Genomic DNA, 22,349 nt, shown 5'->3' with positions numbered 1-22,349 from the left:
ATAGCATTTACATGGTTTACGTACCCCAGTTATAACAGCGACACCACCTATTGGAGGGTAAGTTAAAGAACAGGGAAAAGTAAAAAAATAAGAATGCTTGCCTGTGTCACTGCACGAAGCAATGTTACAAGGTTTTTTTTTTAGTAATAATAAAGGTAAAATATGAACCACGTACCAAATGGGAAAATATTTGTTGCCAATCTATTTACATCAACCTAAACCTAGAGATGTTTGAGATAAGGAGCTATTTCAAAAACTCTGCTAATTTATCGGTAATACTCTGTCATAGAAGCTAACTGAAGGCAAGTAAAGCCTTTTTAAACAGTGGTTTGCAGTGAACAAAGTTGATCTTTCGACAACTATGCCAAAATCGCTTTAAAACGGGCGTCCAAAATTACTGCCATGTTTTACGTACACTGCGTAAACCAAGCTGACATTGTAACGTTAAATCTAAAAAATAGTGTGCACACGATGAGCGATATGGGTCACATACATTACTGTGTATACGCACTTCGATCCCACTATGCAGTAAGCCCGCCATTCCGCTAGGTCCGGTAAACTACAACTGTCTATTGGTGTTAGTAGCTGGTCGTGTCTAACTTACATGATCATGACTGTGCTATAACGATGTTGTGCATAGCCACTGGCGCCACTACCACATGGCCCTGGTGATGGTGAAGCTACTCATCAGAAATGATGTGCCCCTGCCCACACCTGCTGTTAGCATGCTGGTCCATCACTTGGTGCACGACACGCTCAATGTGCGCAAGGTAGGTATTATACACTTCATACTGTACAGTCTTTGCACGCTAAGCGCAGATTTGGGTGCAAGTTAAAGAACCCCAGGTGGTCGAAATTTCCGGAGTCCTCCATTACGGCGTCGCTCATAATCATATGGTGGTTTTGGGACATTAAACCCCACGTATCACTCGGTCTTCGCATGATGAATACCCGGTGGGGAAGTAGGATATATGATTAGTCAATACAAGTAGGCCAATAGGTCTTATTGGGCAAGTTGGCTTAGCATTAAGCTTGTGCAAATATGAGTTTTCAGATTCCAAGCAAATTCAAAGCGAATAGTGATTTGCTTCGAATAATTTCAAATCAAATTCGAATAGTGTATATCACACATTATAAAGAAAAATGAGCATATTTGTCACACATTCTATTTTTTTATAGTGAGCATATTTGTCATGAGTAAACTAATTAGCACAATATATCTTTTTTTTATTGAAACAAGGCTTGTACAAATGCCATTCTTTTTCGTTCAAAGGAAGTGAAAATTACTTTGAGTAGTAGCAGGATTAGACTTTCAATAAAACACGAGTAATAGCCTGTAAATTATGTTACGTTTTAATATTTACTGAGAGCATATAGCAAGAATATAAACTTGTGAAACGATGAATCGATGTGAGAGGGACATGATCATTTAACCTTGCGGTGGTAGTACTTTGCGACAATATCGATTTTTCCTGGATATGCGTTTTCATAGCTTAGTACCTCACCCATTCACTGCAGTGAAACGGCCTTTACAGAGAAGTTGCGTACATTCTATAGTTGGATAATTATAATTCTTGGGGTTTAACGTCCCAAAACCATCATACGATTATGAGAGACACCGTAGTGGAAGACTCCGAAAATATCGACCACCTGGGTTTCTTCAACGAGCATCTATATCTAAGCACACTGGCCTCGAGCATTTTTACCTCCATCGAAAATGCAGCCACCGCAGCCGGGATTCGATCCCGTGACCTGCGAGTCAGCAGCCGAGTGCCTTAGCCACTAAACCACCATGGGGGGTAATTCTTAGCTGGGAGGGGCCCCGCTCAGATGACCGAAGCACGAAAGCTGATCACCTCCATGAGTAACGGAATAGCCCTGAGCTATGCACTCGGAAATGTTCTCTGAAGGCGGGGTCGCCGGCTGTCTGACTCATTACGTCAGTCTGGAGTGTGCGCCGCGCTCATTTGTGTAGGCTTGCATGCATTCGTCTTTGAAGAGGGAAACGCTGCTGACTTCTAAATGACGATAGTTATAGCACGAGAACAAAATGATCATACAGAGACATGAAGGACACGAAGGACACAAGCGCTAACTTCCAACTGAGTTTATTGCGCATGTCAAACCAAAAGTTAGAAGGCTCGCATGTCATCAAAGTGCTCAGATATGTGGATGATTTCTTGGTTCTTCTAAATTGTAACCCTTCTATGTTCCACTCGATTGCGACTCAAACGATATGTGTGTTTGAAGATTGTTTAAAGCCTCTTGTGTTGACACAGGAAATGCCCGAGAATGAGAAAATTACGCTTTTTGGATTTAAGACTGTTTTTTAGCTCACAGCAAGTTAATTAAGCGAGCCATAGCACGAACCTGTCTTGAGAATGCCTTAAATAGGTCGTGTGCCCACAATATCACTGCGAGCTTCAAAGCTCAAGTTTCCCAGCTTAAGGCTTCGGGTTTCCCCGAGGCTTCCATCGCTTCCGTTGCTGAGACTATCCTGCAGACTAATAAAGCAGAGAGAGGCAGTGACAGAATTCGAGCAACACGGATACAGAGCGTGAAAGGATAGCCGTGATTCCATACAAACACGAGATATCACACAGGCTCAAGAAAATCGGAAAACGAGTTGGACTTCGTGTCCTGTTCTCTGCACCGTTCAAATTAATTAGCCTCGATAAATATACAAACCCCCTGAAAATGCAGTCATCAACGGAATGCAGAGTTCAGCATAGAAACAGGTATGTGGCATGCTCCCGGTAAGTTCTCTGTAGGACCCCCCTTTCATGCGGTGCTTGTTATGTCGGAACGACCGGAAGGTGTCGGAACGATCGACTGAGAGAACATGCTAACAATGTTAGAAACGGGAAAGATGGTTTTCTTGCTCAGCACTGCACTGAGTGCAACTGTGTGCCCCTTTTCAAAGACACAGCGACGCTGTACAAGCACAAAGATGAGCGCACCGAGTCATTGTCGAGGCCGCGCAGATGGCACGCGAACTGGTGTCTTGCATTAGCGAGCCCTCCGTATCTCTGTCCGAGGAGGAACTAAGGTTCCTCAAAATTTTTGGTGCGCGCAAGTAGTTATATTACCTTTACTTTTCTGTTTCGTTTTCTTATAGACTTTTCTTTGCCTTTTTCTGTGCTTTTGTTTTTTTGTTTTTCCTTTACTCATGTTTTGCTCTTTGTGACATATGATTTTTGTCACATGGTCACAGTCTCCTCTATATATTTTCGCGCTCTGCGCAATAAACTCAGTTGGAAGTTAGCGCTCGTGTCGTGTCCTTCTTGTCTCTGTGTCGTCATTTTGTTCTCGCGCTATAACTATCGTCATGCCATACCAACTAGCCCAAGCTACCACACTTCTGACTTCTAAAACTACATTTGGACTATAGTATACATTGTTTTCATGGCGTAGCACCCCTTCACTGCAGTGAAAGTACCCTTGCAGGGAGTTACATGCGGAATAATGTACATTTACTCGCTCGTTTCAAATACTTAAAAATGTCCTATAATTTAAATTTGAAGTAAACCAAATTCAAATACTTCAGTATTCAAAGCATTTGAATTGTCGGAGAAGCCTTTTAGCATAACAGAAAAATAAATTAATATCTTGCATGCCTAGTGAGGGCAGTGACTACTTCAAGTGTCACGAGTGTTAGTGAAAATAAGGAACAACTGTATTTTTATTTAACTAGCTGAAAACTGAGCCATGTGTATCCTGTATTTACTTTTCGTCTATGACTTTTAAAAGTGCACAGTGATCATACTGAAGTTCTTAAATCAGCATTGTTTATAAAAAGCTTTAAAATTATTCTTGTTTCAGTCTGTAATTTTTTAGCAAACAGGGGTTGTTCTGAAATTTAAGAAAAGGTATTGGGTGGTGATAGATTGGAGCATCAGTATGTACAGCATTGAAGTATGATAAGAGAATAGTGATGTTATTGAATTGGCATCCTTGAATTTTTGAATGGTGGGCAAGGCTTTAGCTGCATTCTGCTGAACAAGACAAGTGAAAGCATAGAATAAAATCAAAAGTTTTCATTTTATTGCAGATAAATTGGAATATATTTACACACTTAAGTGTTTCTGGGTTAGAATTGAAGGGTCGTGTGATATTCTTTGTAGAAGAGATAGCAGCCATAGACGTATTCTCACAATGTCTTACCAAGAGCAATTGCCATGATGAGCACCCCTGAATCGTACATTTTCTTTACTTAAATGATGGACAGGTGGCCATCCTGGGAGTGGGCACAGTGCTCAAGCAGCTCAAGAAGAAACATGTCAAGCAAGAACTTGCTGAGATCGACCAGCAGTCTATTGAGCTCAGTCCAACGTTGGCCACCCTGGTGGACCGGGCGGGCAAGCGGCCTGCCAATCTGTGGCTCCAGTACAACAGTGCCCTGCGCCCCGACACCAAGGAACGGTGGCAGAAACACCACTTCGTGCACAAAACTCACATCGGCTTCTATCGGCTACCCAAGCCCTTCCTCGTCTATGCGCCCGACGAACAGCAGCCCTCACTGGATCGCACAGCTGAGGAGATGTCGCCAGTGAGTACTGCTTTAAGTGGAAACCACCTTTAATTATTCTTTCACTGCCAACAAGCATAGCCAATGCTGAAATTTTTTAGGACATGGCCATAGGTAACTCAATATTTTATCATGTTTATGCTAATTGTTTGTAATTATAGAGACTGTTGGGCTAGTTAGTGTATATATTAAATGTCGCAAGCAATCAGAGACAGTTGCTGATCTGTGTTTTACATTTATTGTGCTTCTTTATAGTCTGAAGCAGCCATTTTTGAAGCCTTCACTTCTGAATCATTTGTGGAGCAACTGTCCAAGTACCTGTCACTAGAAGAACGCAAGGGCCATGACCGGTTTGATGCCAAAAGGTTCTACATGTTCAAGGCAAGTAATTTCTTCTGAAAATTTTTAAAGGCGCCAACAACCGTTTTTTGCGGTGCCTATTTTTCTAAGCATGAAGGAAATCTAGCCCGTAAGTGGGTCTGATCCCGGAATGGTTAAGTGAAAAGCGCCGCGAAACATTTGTAATCGGAGTTTCTCAACCTGCAACGAATATGAAGTCGTATGCAGACATGCCACAGACAGTGAGCATGTGGACGGTTTGAGTTCGAGCGTGATGGTTTACTGCGCATGCGTGCCCTCTGTGGGCTACAGTTTGACTTGGTCCGCTGGGGGCCACAACAGCAGTACCGCTTTTCATTGTGCTACACCTTTTAGTCGTAAGCAGCGCAGAATTGAGCCAGGCTAGATACTACCGTATATACTCGTGTAAGGGCCGCACTTTTTTTTCGAAAATTTTGCTAGGTGCGGCCCTTACACGAATCAGGCCGATTTAGTACAGGCAGTACAGGCCAAAGGTCTGTACTGTTTATGCAACAGTAGCAGAGTGCAAGAGTCACAAATGACATGCCAGAAATGTTTTTATTCGGATTCCATTTCGCTGTCCTCGTTCTCGGAGGAGCTCGCCTCGGCGTCCGCGTCTTCCCAGAGACGGTCATCTTCGGTGCCGTTCATGGAGTTCGAAATTCCCGTTACCTTGAAGCTTTTAGCAACTACTTCTACTGACATGGCACGCCACGCATTCAAAATCCATTCACACACCTGTTGGAGCGACGCCCGCTTCAGCCGTCCTGTAGGGGTCTTCTCGTGGACGCCTCCAGCCATCCATTCAGAGTAACATCGGCGAAATTCCACTTTGAATGGTCTGTTGACGCATACGTCGAGCGGCTGCAGCACACTCGTCAGGCCACCGGGAATGACGGCCAAGTCCGTACGAGTTGCGGCAACTCGGTTCTTGACGCGGTCGGTCAAGTGGCCCCTAAAGCTGTCCAAAACAAGGAGGGCTTTCCGTTGTAACAGCCCTCCAGGTCTGTTTGCCCAGACGGTCTTAATCCAGTCAACGACCAGTTCCTCGGACATCCAGCCCTTCTCTTGCGCACGTACGACGATTCCCTGAGGGAACTTCTCTTTTGGGAGAGTCTTCCTTTTAAATACGACGTACGGCGGAAGCCTCCTGCCGTCTGCCGTGATGCACAACATCACAGTGCACCTTTGGCGTTCTGCACCAGTCGTGCGCACAGACACACTTTTCGCACCTTTTAAATCCACTGTGGTGCTTTCCGGTGCATCGAACCACACAGGTGTCTGGTCCGCATTCCCAATTTGGGACAGGTCGTATTCATGCTCCCTCCTGAGAGCATTCACGAAGCGATGAAACTTAATGACGTGGTCTTCGTACTCGCGCGGCAGTTTTTGGCAAATCGTCGTTCGGCGCCGAATAGAAAGCTGGTTACGGTTCATAAACCGCGTAGCCCAGCCCCGACTTGCCTTGAATTGTGCCGGGGGTATTTCCATGTGGCGAGCGATGCTGAGGGCTTTGACGCGTATCATGTCAGTCGATACGGCGTAGCCGTCCCTTCGTGTGTCGACGACGTAGTTGACGAGCTCGCTTTCGAGTTGCGGGTACTTGCACTTTTTCCCGCGAAACGCCTTTCGGCTCCTGTTAGTAGCGGCGAGGGCATCTTTCTGATTCATCCAGTAACGCACGCGCTTCTCATCGACGTCGTACTTTCGTCCAGCTTCCCGCTTCCCGTGCTCCTCGGCATAGTCAATCACTTGCAGCTTAAATGCTGCAGTGAATGATCTCAGATGCCGGCCCATCGTCCGTCACGTGCGCTGGCTTCTGCAGGGTTCACTACAACCAACAAAGTGACACCGACGACACCGATCTGAAGTCGCGCTGCCAACGTATCGACACGATGCTAGGAACGATGCCAACAAAGAGGCCGCACAAGGCAAATATGGCGGCGCGCTGTCAACAGCGTGGTCGGCGCGTCGGCGGAAGTAGAATAAAAGCGGAAAAGCGTGCAGCGCCATCTGGCTGTAAATGAACTAACTACACTTTTCTGGCGGGACATTTTGAACTTTTGTTTTTTTTTTTTTCGAAATATCCGCTTTCAAAGTTGGGGTGCGGCCCTTACACGAGGGCGGCCCTTACACGAGTATATACGGTAATATACTCTATACTCTAATTTTGAGGACTTGCGCAAACAACAGCATCAGGCTATGTGACCCCATTCAGCAAAGTGATCGATTCCATATTCCATAACCCAGCTTCAAGGCACTTTAGCTAGACTGCGCAACAAAATGGTTTTTGATAATTTTATGCACAGTTTAAAAATATAAATCCTAGTCGTAAGGCAAAAAAAAATCTCAAATATGTCACTATATTTTATGCTAATTTCATTTCACTACGATCTAATCGCACGTTCGTTCTGGCCACTCGTTGTGCCTTTAGCATGTGTTGCATCTGACACCATAGAAGAAAAATGCTGACCATGACATTATACTTCAAATAAATTGAAAAAAGGGGTACAGGCGAAGCTCATGTGTGAGAAGTACCAGTTTGCCGATATTTCCAGCTCAGCGAAGTGAACAGGAAATGTCACTGCGGCCAATGTTTCAACAAGTTAAATAAAAGAAGAATTTTAGTTCCAAGGAGCTTATTTCTAGGCTCTTCTTGGCCTTGCTGTCTGTTCACTTCGTTTGGTTGTCCTTCCCCAATGTAAAAAATGATAAAAAAATTAAGGTTGTCTACAAAAAAAAAAAAAAAAAGACAAGGGGCCGTCATTGAAAATTCAAAGGTTGGTGTTTAGGCTTGTGCATATAGTATTGCTTTTTTGGTTCTTAATGAAGTTGAAGTGAATAGTACTTAGTGTTAAATCATACCTGAGGAAATTCTAATAGTAGCAGGATTTGAATAGCGGTAGAGTGCGTGCAAGTTATGAAGACTAAATCATGCAATGTTTTAATGTTTGCCAAACTTGAATCATGTAAGCATCTCTAACACGGTTTGGAACTTAAAAATAATCAGAGGGCAGGGAATAGGCACACATAATCTCAATGTCCTCGCTTCAGTGCGTATTTCCCCTTTGTAGGCGATTTCACGGCATAGCGGCTCAAACGTTCAGTGAAATTACCTGTTTAAGTGGGCTGCATATGGTAAAAAAATATCTATTCATTTGTTTTTAGTTCATGAAAATTTTTAAACTTTGGAAATGTATTCATGTAAAAACGAGTTGCAATACTTTAGTGTTCATTTGCTTATATGAAGGCTTGAATATTCATATAGGTCTTGCATGTAATTCACATAAACTTATCAGCCTCATAGAGGAAGAGTGTTGTACAATAAGGAACGGGAGGAGGGAAAAGGTGAATACTGGTTCTTGTCTTTTTGACAGGACAAGCCATCCTGTGAAAGAGGCAGTGATCAAGCTAGTCATGAGTTTGTAGATGCTATCAACGGCATAGCAACAGTAGTCGTAAATAATTGTTTCCATACTTCAGAGCAGCAACATCTTTCAGGACGTGTAGTCTAAAAGGTATTGGGCTCTTAATATCCCTGTGCTGAAAAATGCTTGCGAGTGTTGTTTCTCTTGTTGACTTCCCGGTGACTTGCTCGAATTACAGGGCCTGTTTCGCAACTACGGCTCGGCATTGCTGCCGCTTTTCGAGAAGGTTCTCCTCGCCAGGATTGGCAGCAACCAGGAGAGCAACCAGCGTTGTGCACTGGAGATTCTTGCAGGCCTCATGAGAGGCAGCAAGCACTGGGACTTCATCAAGGTACCACAACATTGCTTCAATCTTGGGAGCAGCTGGACCTCGTGCCAACCATAACTTAATGCTGGCTATCCCATTGGGCACGTCACCATGCGAATGACAGCAGTAACTGTTATGTTCAGTGTGTTTGATTGCAGTTTACTTGTCTTGTCAAATGAAAAATGTAGATGTGGCTCATGGTTCGAAGTGAGACAAAGTTTTGCTAGTTGGTGATACGTTATGAGAAAAAAAAAAAAAAACACGGATGATACGAAGATAGGTAACACAACACGAGCGCAGCAGCACTTGTGCACTTGTGTTGTTTTACTTATCTTTATACCGTCCCTTTGCACACAGTTTTTTTTTTCTCATCATGGTTTGAATATGCTAGTAGTATACAGACCCCAATGTGGACAGATAGCCCTTAATTTTAATGAGTAGTATAAGCATTAGGCAATCCAAAATTGCAATCAAATGCACTTGTGAGCAATGGGTTTAAGACAATCTATACATCAGTAGTGTTCCAACTACTTTCAATGGGGACAAAGGTGACCACGTTTTCATGCATACTTTTTTTTTGCTTGAAAATCTTTAAAAACTGCTTCTTGCTAATTTTGGTAAAGTGTGCTGCTTTGCCTGTAGTTTCTCATCAAAGCCTTTGTTGCTTTAAAGTTTCATGCTATAGTTGTCATAAAGCTGTTGGCCCTATTTGTAATACCAAGCAAAAATAGTCTTGAAGGTGTTTCACATTGTCAATGAAATGACACAAAGTGATCTGCATAGAATTATGCTTGAAGCTTAATTGCACTGGCAAACTAGTGTTAACCCCCATCAATATTGCCAAGTTTTTTATCGGCATGCTAATCATTGACTTTATCACTGGAACTTTTTCTTGTCTCATAATTGTGGGATGTAAGTGCATGTGCTAGCTGTTTCTATCGTTAAGCAGCATTATAGTCGGCTCTTGCAGGCAGGAAAGCTGGCATCTTGATGCTGGCCTTTCAATTTTCTTATTGTTGCATATAATATTGTTTTATTTTTTATTCAAAACTCATTTGTTTTCTTTATGTTACTCTTTTATACTAGAATCTATTTACCATCTCGGTCATAATATTTTTTACATAGCTGTCCCCATGACAGTTCTTACTGTTCATATTCTGTAAATTGGGAAAAATCTACCACTTCTGTGTAGTAATGTTGTTCAATAAACTTGAAACTTCGAAGCAGTCTCTATCTGTCTATTTGAGTTGCGAAATAACTGCAGCTTTCACATGATTTAACTAATGCAGTATTAAGGGCCAACTGCATCGAAATTTAGCACTTCGCAAAGAGTCAATATATAGGTAGTCTAGTTAGAGGTACCTTAGAAAAAAAACTTGCAAAGGACGGTGTTTTTGAGACCGAAATTAGAAAAACGACGCCATTACGGCTAACCAGAAGTGACGTAAACGACAGAAAAATTGTCTGCTCCGCGCTCCTCTAGCATGCACATCGCGGACGTGCCCCTTAGTGTATGTGTTTTTTCTATGTAAACTTGAGAAAGCTGTGTGAACATGCCTCTTATCAAACGCTGGTCCGGGCTTTGCACTGGTGGGTTTGTAGTGTCTGACCCCTGTATGCAGAAACACTGCTTGACTTGAGCTTGACCTATCATTGACTTTAATGCAGCACGAACGTGTATAGAATGTGCTGTCTTTAGGCAACGCCAAGGCAGTACAGTTGCAAAGAGCGATTCAGTGGCAGAGAGGATTGCTCACAAGGAGCGATGCGGCGACGTTCTGTAGTAATCGTCATATCCCTTTCTGTTCGATTTGCTAGGTCACACCAGTAGAGCTCTGCGTCGTCTGCTTGCTGGCAATTAGAGCACCAATTATAAATTAAATACGCAACTGCAAGATTTTTCACTGTCATTATCATAACTTACCATATATACCGTATACTACGTGTTTATGTCCGTTTGCGTGCAAGTGAAATTTCGTGGCAGTTGGCCTTTAATGATCAAAACTGGCAATCCTTCACATTAAATGTGCAGAAACTGCTATAACCTTTGCTTTTCATGTTTAGTTTGGATAGGAAGTTCAATTGCAGTCTTTGACTTCAGGACGTCCTCCCGCATATAGACATCTTTTATTATTCTTTGTAATCATCACTCTAATATTGAGTTTTAATTGGCCCTCATTTCAGATGCAGCAGTTGCGTGCCATGTTGGAGCCTGTGTTGCAGTTGGGCATGACTGCAATAATGCCAGAAACTCTGCCCGACTGGGGAACATGCATGGCCACAATATCGGTGAGAACTTGGGTACATCGCTAGAAGCCTTGGTGAACTAACCATAATAAGCTACATAAATCATATTGATATATAGGGTTAGCATCGCATAAAAATGCAACTTTTTGCTACTGATACCACTATGTTTGCTTACAATCAAGTACACTCAAACCTAGTTATAAAGAAGTTGAAGAGGAAGCACAATTATTTTGTTATATCCATTATTTCGTTATATCAGTTATAATAGTTCTTGGCAATGTATGCTCAGATGGGCGCACAACTATAAGCATGCAAAGAAGGAAACCGCCGCACGGCTCGATGTACCGCTACGCGACCACGCGTGTGACGGAAAATAAACACCGTCAAGCCTCATTAATTCGAACACGCCTAATTTGAACTTCCGGTTTATTCGAACTCGCAATGAAATCTCGTCAAAGCTATGTGTATTGCAATGGGCGAAAACGCCCTGTAATTCGAACGCGCAAGCGCTTGCGACGATTCATTCTAACAAGAGAGGGAAAAAAAAAGAAAAGCTGTAGCGGAGAGTTCTTCTTTCTCGGTGCAGAGGGTAGCAGCGGAGACGCAGTCATTGCCGTTGCGTGGAGAGGGAAATCGCATTGCACCGTGCGCTGCTTCTCAATCATGTGACTCGCTGAGTGCTTCTTCAATCCTCTCCGCTGGCTGTGTGAGGAGGACGCGGCTCTCTCGGCTGTAAGGTCGGCGCGGTAGTTTTGAAAGAGCCGCGCCGAACGAGCGACAAACTCCGCAGGAAACGATATACTTAACACACTACAGTCGTTTTCTTATAGACTTTTTGATAGACTAATTTAGTTTGTTATATCCATTTATCGGTCAATCTTACTTCGTTATAACGAGGTTTAAAATGCACGTTTCTAAATGGAACTTTTAAGGGGAATTTCGTTTACTTTGTAATATCCTTTATTTTGTTATATCCCGTAACGTTATAACAATGTTTGAGGGTATTTATCAATAGTTGATTCTCGTAAATTCAAACTCAAAGAGACCTCTGAATTTAGTTAGAATTATCAAGAAGTTAGAGTTATCAGAAGTTCTCAGATGACTCTGGGTGAAGTGACACCTTACATTATGATTAGGCATTAATTTTATTAATTTATTTAAAATTTAGGTGTTTTTAATCTCTAACTACACACAGTAAACAGAAAGCAGAGGTGTAAAGTCTACAATTTATTGGCCATTTAATGCTGAACAGACCTTTTAAAGAAATTGTGAATTGCCAACTGCTTTTTTGCTTTACGTATGTGCCTTCCAGGGGCGGCGCCAGGATGTTTTTACTGGGGGGGCAACCATGAAAAGTGAGTTCCTCCGGGGGGGCAAGCTAGCTCTGCTTCTACTAGGTTTTCAATATATGCTTCCGGGCACTTGGGTGGGCATAGGGGGGGCAGGCGAGAATTTTAGGGGGGCTCCAGCCTACCCTTGCCCTCTCCTGGTGCCGCCCCTGGTGCCTTCAGCACAAAGCTCTTCATACCAGTTGAGAAGCATCACGGTTTACCATGCATGTACTTCGTTTCAAACATTTGTTTATTTGCAAAGCCTTTTTCCTTGAAGGTCTCAGGTGCTTATTTTTCATTTTTAGCCTGTTAGAATTATATAAGCACACAAATTTTTAAATAGTAATGGGAAAGCAGCAGGTATTTTCTGGTGTAAGCCTGTAAAAAGTTGACCAAATGATGGAGTTTGAATTAAGGCTTTTAAATAGATTAAAAATATAGAGGGCCAACCAAAACATTTAATTTTGTTTGAATGAACCGAAAGTATAAATCATCTGAGTTTGAATTATCAAGAGTCTACTGTTTTGGATAAATCTTGTTTAACAAGATTCCACATTCCTGATCTGGCAAGTAGTGGTACCACTTTTGCACAGCTGTAAAATTGTGTCAAATGTGCGTGATCATGTGTGTGTGGTGCCATTGGGTTGCTCTTTCATACATCTGAGATATCTGCATTTCCATGTATTGGCTCTTTAGCTACCTATAGTACCTCTATCTTGATTATAATGGTGAGTATTACCCTGTCCGATATTCCAGCGTGTCCAAAAATGTTCTTGAGTATGGATGACTGAATTCTCATAGTGACACTTTGCAGTGAATCATCCAACCAGTGTTTTATAAACATTTATGACTTTGTTTTTGCAAGAAAAAAAAAGAAACATTGTTAAAGGCAATGCATTACCATTCCGTTAGGTGCTGTAAATTCACATAGGAATGCTGTGGTTGCCTAGTTGTTCTCTGTGCCACCACATAGCACCTCCAAACGTGCCGCTCCCATTCAAACATCTAGTAACCCAGCAATCTGCAGACACTGAAAAGTTCACAGACAGGCTAAAGTTCTCTATTAATGTTAAAATCAATGCTTCAAGAAAACCGCATTCTTGTATAAACTGATTACAAAATTTGGTTTTTCGGCTCAAAGGCGTACTCTCAACTTGATAATGCAGGAGAGCCGTGATCCAAACAAGTACCACTGGTTCTTCGAGCTCCTGTTGGCGGAACCTGCAAACAGCGAGGAGGGCTCCTTCCTGCAGTCGAGCCGCCTGTACGTTCAGCTGGGAGCCCTGGCACAACAGGAGTGGCGTGTCTGTGAGTTGCTGGAAGACCTGCTCGAGCGCCTCAAGCCACGTCTCACACACAGCTACCAGAACGTGCGAGACAAGATAGGCGGGTAAGTAGCACAGGCCTCATGTACAGCGCTACATGTGCCCATGTGCTAAATTGATAGGTTCGCATCATGCATGGGCACGTGCAGATAAGTTTTCGTGCCTTCCTTCTTTTCCCAGTTGTGCACACTTTCAGTGCTTGGTAGTTTTTTGGCGTCCTGACTTCCTTCTTGCATCTGTGTTTGCACGCCCTGTCTTTTTACAATGAATATTTTACGAGCTATCACTTGCATTCTATTCAAAGTCAAATACTGCTACTATTCAGAGTTGTTTCCACTTCATTTGAACAATAAAAGTGGCATTTGCATAGGCCTCATTTTATGAAAAAAAAATATTGTGCAAATTAGTTAAGTCATGACAAATATGCTTGTCTTTCTTTGTAATATGTGATACAGTAAAACGCCAATAATCCAGACTTCACGGGACCAGAGAGAATGTCCAAGTTAACCGAGGGTACGAATTATCACGGGTACGAACAAAACACTTGAAGAATGTGTCCTACACCATCAAACTTCAATTTCTTGAAAAAGCGTGATTGCAGTTTGCTTCACGGAGGCAGTGTGCGATGAAGTCACAGTTTTGCAAAGTTCCTGCAGGTGGCTTAGTTTGCGCACACTGTCCTGTAAAATGGCCAACGCATGTGCGGCCTCCATCATTGTGTGGCGTAAACACTCATCTGCATCACCTGGGTCTTCGTCAGCCGACTTCGGTAATGTTATCACTGCCGGTCACTGTGCCGGCCATGGCATGGCAACATCGCTATTGATTGCGAAGTAATCCCCCAGGGGCACATCAGCTGGCATGATGCTTACCTAGCGGCCGTCTTGCACTTCAGCGCTTTCCCTTCATCAACGGCACCTCTTTCACCACACACGTTACGGAACACCAGCCCGTATTGCTTCTTGAAGCGGTCCAACCACCCTTCCGACGCATTGAAAAAGTCAATGTTCACGGTCAGCGCAAACTTCTCTGCTTCTGCGCAGATAAGGGGGCCGCTCAAAGGCAAACGCGCCTTGCACAAAACGGCAATCCAGTGCAGCAGCGATTATTCTAGCTTGGGGTGCGCTGGTGTTTGAAGTCTGTTCCTCTTATTTCTAGACATGTCGTCGTCATATGCTTTCATAATCTGGTCTTCATTCTTCACGTAACTGTTCAGCGTAATTTTCTTCCCGTTAAACTTTTCTGTGACTTATTTTTGAGATGCTCCCACTTGCAACACCAATATTTTCACCTTCGTAGCCAAATCCTTAACTTCGTACTTTGCCCTCTTTGCTGTGGGGGTTGGGGCGGCTGGGGCCACAAGAGACTCAAGAAGGCATCTCGTTGTCACTTTTGCAGTCGTGACGTGCGCACGCACGAAGTAGACATAGAACTTAGTAATAAAAAACAGGCAAAGCACGGTGACAAAAACGAATGTAAAAAATGCAAACTTTTCAAAACAAGCGGACATTGGGGCAGCAGATGCCACTGGTCACGCACAAAGATAAATAATTTAATAGTGACGGCACACGTGAACAATCCAACTCGGCTGTTAGACACAGGTATTTAATACGCAGGAAAAAAGGAGAGGCAATTTAATCGGTTCCCTGTTGCTCTGTTGCTGATGACAGTAGCAATGCACTGCCTTTCATTTTGGTTGTAAACCAGGGCCATGCATTTTTTGTGTGTGTAGGCCTCCGAGCTTCAAAGTTAATTTCTACCCATGAAGAAAGTTTCGAATCCCAGAGGCCACAATCCGATCTTGAAGTTGTTTAGGTGCGCCGTCGGTTTAGTCGGCAGCATCCACTGCTGCTTCCCTGTCCGACCGTGGTCAGGAGTTCGAATTAGCTGGAGCGCGGCCGAATCTGTCCGAATTAATGAAAGTTTTCAGTTGTAGAACAATGCACATTTTGGATGGGACCAGACCTTGCGGCCGAATTTACCGTGCTTCCGAATCTACGGGAGTTGAACTATGGAGATTTTGCTGTATATACTATTCAAATTTGATTTGAAATTATTCAAGCTGAAGTCACTCTACACTGCGAACCTAAAATTCACAATTTGCATCAAGTTATATTTTTAAGTTCTAATGTAAAATTACCCGCTCATTAAACTAAAGGGGTCGCTAGAATCTTGCAAATATGGTATGTCTTCTGTGTAACTCTGCGGTAGAAGTGTCTGCCTGGTACCCCTCTATCATTTTAACTCTTTGTGCCACTCCATACTCTCTCTTTTCAGCCTGCTGTGCAACTTATTCCTCTTCGACGTGCAGCTGCCCATGTTCCAAGCTTCGCTAACCCTAGTCCCACGGAGGGCACGCTTTATGGACTACGTCATGTCTGTTCTAGAGCCTCTGATTGATGCAGCTAACGACGAGCCAACTCCCTGTAACTCGTCGACAACAAACAACCACCGGAACAACGGGGCTCCTCATCGCGACGGTCAAGTGACTCCCGAGCGCAAGGCAGCTTCTCGGCTGCTGCAGACAGGTGGGTGCTATACCGTTTGTGCTATGTGGTTCGGCTTTGCATTGCATTAAGTTTTAATGCGCTGAAATGCATGTGGCTTTGCGCTCTGTTACTCGTAGCCCAAGTAAAAGTTCTTGTAGCTGCTCTGGTAGCTGAACAGATAATGTTCTGCACTTCTAAGCCAGACAATGGGGGTTCGGTTTCGGTCTTCAGTGATCATGTTTCAACGGGGACAAGATGCGGGACCGCCCCCACACCACAGTTTATCTACTGACTCGTCAGACCGCATGCTTTGTTAGGTGTTCAAATGTAGCATAGTAAAATTTTAACGCAGTGGCTTTCAATGGCTTGTTTCGCAGAGATTCGGTGTCAGTGTCGTTGGTTGTGAGCTAAAGATGTGCGTTGTCTGTGAGCGAAAAATCAAGAATGCTGCAAATAAAATAATGAAAATCAGGCCCAGGTCGTCTGCGTGACAAGCAGATGGTATACCACAAAGCCATGCCTTTGCTTGAAACTGCTTCAGAAAAAATATAAATGCACATTGTGAATGTCATGTAGTCGGAGGGGGTCTGCATGTGATATTGTGTGGCAGAAGCGTAGAACATGCCAGACGTCAAAACGTGGGAGTTGTGCGATCAATGGGTGTTTTAAAAGCCAATTTATTACAAAGTGCTGAGACATATTTATTCATCAGCAGCAGCAAAAGCGTCAACAAAGTTAGCAGCTGTGCAGGTTTGCATGTTGCCTTACGGACCCGTAGTGGGCCATTAGCTGAATTGCTAAAGGAAAAATTATGGCGTAATGGGCACTGCATATCTGAGCTTGCAGTAAGCAGTCTAAAGTAGTGTTAAGTGTTACATGCACAGATGCCCTTTTTCATGTAGCATGGTTGAGGCACGCACCGAGAACCGAAGCAGACTAGTAGTTCAAAAAGCGGTGTGCACTGGGCCCGATTGTGCTATTGCGCTCTGCTCTTGAAGGCGAAGCTCAATTTTTCTGTTTTTTTTTTTCATTTGTCTTCCTTTTTTTTCTTCAGACAGGCTGATTAACTGACTATTTGTTTACATCTTAGTCTTTGCAAGAAAAATGACCTAGCAATTGTACCTCTTTCTATGAAATGTCTGACTTTATTCTTTTATATTGAGGTGTAAGTTTATTCACGTAAATATCTGTGATTTTTCATGCACATAATGTCTGCCTTAAATAATAGAATTGTGCTGGCACAAACTCATTTTCTATTTTGATGAGATCCAGTGGGAAATTATAGGTGCTTTTTTTCTCTACATATATACTGCTTCGAAACTCTTGTTGGGGAGATAAGAATGACGAAAATATTGCAGTTCTTATAAATATCATGTAACGGTTGTTTATAGCAAACACCTGCTGTACCCTTTGTGTTTTTGTTAGTTTGGTTTCAATGTGAGAATTTCAATATACATAAGGAATCTTATGTTTTGCTAAATCTTAGCTCAATATTAGAAATTTAAGAGACAGTAGACTCTCAGTAAACGGAATCTGAAGGGACCGGAAAAATATTTTCGATTTAACAGGAGTTCTGTTTACTGAGAGGAGAACATAGGTGCTGAATAGGTGCAGAACCAAGCATAGCAGAGGAAGTAGTTCTATTTAAGCAGTAGTTACATTTAACAGATTTCCGTTTACTGAGAGTCTACTGTATATTCTAATGTACTCATTTTAGTGCAGCATATTAAAAGCCTGGTATTTCTTACAGGCAAGCTACTTCAATATTGAGATTGAGTTGAGAGCCAGATCAGCTGGTGCATGTTGCATGTGGCAAGTGTCAGGACATTGGAGAACAAAACTCCTCACACTAGCACTAAGATTACCCGCATGTGTTCCCCTCTGTCTCAGTCTGCAAGTGGATCTTGGCCAGCGTGTCGCAGTCCCTGAGTGCAGCTCCTCCAGAAATCTTCAGGGTAGTGCCTGTGGTGAGTTTTCTGGCACTGTCAATGTCCTCTTGCTCAAGTGGCATCAAGATTGCGGACCGAGGCATTTGCTAGAAGTTCGTGTTATGTCGTTCTCCAGATTCTCTTGGTATCCTAATATTCCTAATATAAATTTCATTAATAGATTCTCTTGATGTAGGTGAACTACGGAAATGGGGGCCTATGTATGTGACTGAAATTCACCGAAAAATGAAGGGACACTAAAGTGAAACAACGAATTGGTTTAGGTTTATAAAGTGCTCTCTGAGAACTCTAAATTCGTTAAGCTTACCATCACAAGTTGGTTATTACAGGAAGAAATCCATGTCAGTGTACACTGAAACTTCAATATAATGAACATGGATGTAACAAAATATTGGTTATAATAAAGTAAATGAAAAATAGTCTGTCAATAGTGTTAAAACGGATTTTTATAACAAATTTTGAAATATAACCAACTTATTTTTTTTGTAAGATACAACTTTGCTATAATAAGGTTTGAATGTACCATTCTAAAATTTTGCTCTGAAATTTGTGCACGGGACATCACGAATTTCAAAATGTGTGTCATGTTTTGGCGACATTGGCTTGACGAAATTTCCTGAAACTTGGCATGTTAAGTATCTGGCCCCATCAGCAGATGTGCTTCATTTTTACCTTTTACATGGACCTTGGTAAACACTGCCGTTTGGTGCAAAAATTTTAAAGTGGTGTCGTCGCCAAACATTTTTTTTGCGTGTTTTCTTACTTTCCAAGCGTCTTATCATGGCGGGAGTAGTGATTTTGGTATTGTGAAAATGCAATTCGCTTATCTTGTACAGGAAACATCGTTTTCCTCTTCAGTGTTCCTTTAAGGATGGGCTGGAGTGCATGCACCAGACATTCCCAAGTTATGACCGGCAGCTTAGGGCTGTCTTTGACGTGGAAAGTATGGGGCCATTGCATTCTGCCAGTGCTAAAAAACTGAGCTGGAACATGGGAGGTAACTGTGAAACTCAAGGAAAAGTTAGAAACGTTGCAGTGTGCTACCGATAAACAGGTGTAACCCTAAGACAGCAGAGTAGATAAGAGAACAAGCAGGGGTAGTTGATATCCTATTAGATAAAAAGAGCCAACAAAAGGTCATTTAGAATTGTTGTGTGACGATTTATTGTAAACGCAGTGACGATTGCCAGTCAGGGTAGCGCCGGTCTGACAGGGACACAGATCTCAGGCTCACAACCACAGAAAATCTTCGTCAACTTCACAGCATCTACATCAGTATGGGAATCTCAGTGGAAAAAAGGAAGAGGGTTAGATGGGGGGGATGAAATTTCGAAATTTTTGGACATGAAGTGAGACTAGCTTGTGAAGGACTGTATGAATTGGATATCGATGGGTGAGGCCATCATCCTGCAGTGGACACAAGATTAACTCATGATAATGATGACAGAAGCATGTGTGGGCTGGATGGTAAAATTTTTGGTATTTCAAGATAAACTGATCACACATAATCCTGCAGATTCGAGGGAGTAGCTGAGTCACTGACACATTCTGGTTGCTTTTACCTTCATTTTCAGCTGTGCCAGATGCAGAGTGATCAGACGGATGAAGAACTGCAGAAGGATTGTGCAGTTGCCCTAGCACTCCTTGGCAATGCCCTGCTGCCTCCCGAGAGTATCAGGGCGGCCCTGGCCACCATTCGTGAGGTAATATGAGCATTATGGGTTACTAATACGTGCACACAGCATGCTTAAAAGATATCAATTGAAACACATAAAACAGATTAAATATTGCAAGTATCCACATCCTGTAAATGTTCACCCTTATTTTAGTTAATCATAGGATGGCAGTGAACATCTGTAAAAGCCAACATCTGTTCAATCTAACTTCATCAAAAATGTGGTCAAGTCTTCTTTTAAACTGAACAAAGTTCCTGCAAGCCGTAACTGAGGTGGGGGCATAGCCTAAATTTTTTAAAATTTGTGAATGGACTTGGATGAAGCTTTTCAAGCTTATCTGTATCTGTGCACTGATTTAAAATATACAATCAACTATTCGATATGAGGTGTAGTTTTTAATATGCATAATGTTCATGCACCTTTTGGGGAGCAAGATTTTCCTAAACAGAAAGTGTCACAGCGTAAGTCAGCATATCACTATAATTGTGAATAAAACCTCGTGCAGTACAACCAAAATGGGTGCTTTAAGCCCATTTGAACTATAGTTATGGTACGTTGAACATTTTCAAGTGTGTCAACTTCAAGGTGTAATTTCGCTTCACAGTGGTCAAAAGTGTGCTGTGCTAACTAGCATATGCAATGATGTTGCAGAAGATTGATGTTATGTTTCAACAGTTATATGGCCCCACTGCTTTTACACAATCGCAATCTTCAAAATTAAATCTGCATTTCTAACTAAAGAAGCGTGTCCATGCCCTGTCAGCTTGATTTCTTTTCATTGCACCAAGTTGTGACCAAGTTGTGTCGAAAGACAGCAGCACAGAACTCTTGGTAACTAACTCTGTTCATGATATATTTTCACTTCTGAATAGTATAAAGCAGCCACCTTGAGGCATACCGGTCACCATCAGCCCCACCAATGCAGTAACCACATTATTGTCATAAATGTGCACACTCTTCGTTGTTCTCTTACTTGGCACTCATGGATGTGGTCGTTGAAAGGACTTCTTTGAAAGTAGGCTTGTGCGAATATTCAAACGAATATTACTGGATTCAAATTTAAATTCTTGGATATTTCAAAGTACAGTAAACTCCTTTTAAACGAAACCTGAAGGGGCCAGAAATATGCCTTTCCTTTAGGAGGAGTTTCGTTTACTGAGAGATAAACTGGGGTATAATAGTCAAGTAAGAAACCAAACATATTAGGGGTAGTTGTTGCATTTAAGAAAGTTTCGTTTAATAGGAGTCTACTGTATTCGAAATTAACAAATATGTGTATATAAATGCATGTAACCCCTCTAAAGTGATTTCGCTTCAGTAAACGGGTGCTACGCTGTAAAAATGTATATCCAGGGGAAATTCACACTGTCGCGAAGCCCCACTACAACGTTAAATGAACATATTACCCTGACATCGATACATCTATTCATAATTTTTCAAGGTTAAAAGGCTTATGTTCTCTAAATATAGTTAGTTTTAAATTACCGTATTTACTCGCATAATAGGCGCACTTTTTTTTCAGAAAATCCGGCTCGAAGTTAGGGGTGCGCCAATTACGCGGGGTAAAATTTTCGAAAATTTTTTCAACTCTGTTCTCGCGCTTTAAATCTGCACACTTGTCAAGTAAAAGGCGACTTTATCATTTACCAATTAATTCAGCATAAAACAAACGTACCTACGTACCTTTTAATGAACAAGCGAGAGCCGTCAACTGCACACACACACGTGAAATTTATTTACACAAAAGTCGTAGCTGTTCCTCCTTTTCCCTATTCGGAGTCCGAGTCGGAGATCACACATTCATCCTCGCCGAGCGGGGATTCGTTTTCGGTGTCCGAATCATCCGCACCCCACAACATGTCATCCTCACTCGCATCCAGTGCGTTCGAGATACCCGTCTTCTTGAAGCTTTTCCTGACGGCTTCGTCGGAGATCGCCTTCCACGCTTCCACGATCCAAGCGCACCGCATTTCCACAGGCAGCCTCTTAATCTTACCACCTGTAGTCAGCTGATGCTGTCCTCCAGCCATCCAGGTGGTGTACAGCCTTCGAACATTGTCCTTGAAAGGTTTATTCAAGGACACGTCCAAAGGCTGCAGTATCGATGTGAGGCCGCCCGGAATCACTGCCAGATCTGTGCGCAGCTCCTTTAGCTCATCTCGTACGCGGTCTACTAGGTGCCCACGAAAACTGTCCAGGACAAGCATGGACGGCAACAACAGACCATCCGGCCGCCGACCCCAGACTGTTTTCACCCAATCCACCATGAGTTCCGCGCTCATCCAGCCTTTTAGGGGCGAAGCTCCTTAAGGCGTGGGCTGTGCGTCCCCTGTATGTAGCCACCTCTCGTTTAGTTCTTGCAGTGTCCACTAGATGGCGGTACCGTCTCCTGTATGTCGCCTCCTCTCGTTTAGTTCTTGCAGTGTTCACTAGATGGCGGCACCGTCTCCTGCATGTAGCCACCTCTCGTTTAGTTCTTTCAGTGTTCACTAGATGGCAAGACTTGTAGCTGATGATGAAGAGATGCAAGATGTTATAAACTAGACGGCGGTACTTGTAGTTGATGATGAAAGATGCGAGATGTTATAAAATAGGAATAATGTCACATACGGCACGTGTCATCATTGGTGAAAGGCAATCGTTCTATTTAGTGCGGCAACATACGCTAGGGGGAGCATTGTAATAAAATCGAGTGGGCAAAAGGTACGG

General features: G+C 42.8%; 1 protein-coding gene across 2 annotated transcripts in view; it reads left to right on the top strand.

Annotated features, from left to right (window-relative positions):
• LOC119166906 (proteasome activator complex subunit 4-like) overlaps window positions 1-22,349 on the top strand; it is an 81,544-nt gene that overhangs the window by 47,540 nt on the left and 11,655 nt on the right. For both annotated transcript variants that reach the window (XM_075867583.1, XM_037418295.2), the window contains exons 27-35: window positions 641-770; window positions 4,229-4,549; window positions 4,784-4,909; window positions 8,495-8,647; window positions 10,808-10,912; window positions 13,368-13,591; window positions 15,804-16,054; window positions 17,906-17,982; window positions 19,539-19,667. In XM_075867583.1, the coding sequence (XP_075723698.1) occupies window positions 641-770; window positions 4,229-4,549; window positions 4,784-4,909; window positions 8,495-8,647; window positions 10,808-10,912; window positions 13,368-13,591; window positions 15,804-16,054; window positions 17,906-17,982; window positions 19,539-19,667 (1,516 nt within the window). The remainder of the gene's footprint in view (window positions 1-640; window positions 771-4,228; window positions 4,550-4,783; window positions 4,910-8,494; window positions 8,648-10,807; window positions 10,913-13,367; window positions 13,592-15,803; window positions 16,055-17,905; window positions 17,983-19,538; window positions 19,668-22,349) is intronic.

This window comes from Rhipicephalus microplus, chromosome 6, assembly GCF_043290135.1.
Source record: "Rhipicephalus microplus isolate Deutch F79 chromosome 6, USDA_Rmic, whole genome shotgun sequence".
Classification (NCBI taxonomy): Eukaryota; Metazoa; Arthropoda; class Arachnida; order Ixodida; family Ixodidae; genus Rhipicephalus; species Rhipicephalus microplus.
Note: the sequence above shows the minus strand (reverse complement) of the source record. Positions and strands in the feature narration are given on the sequence as shown.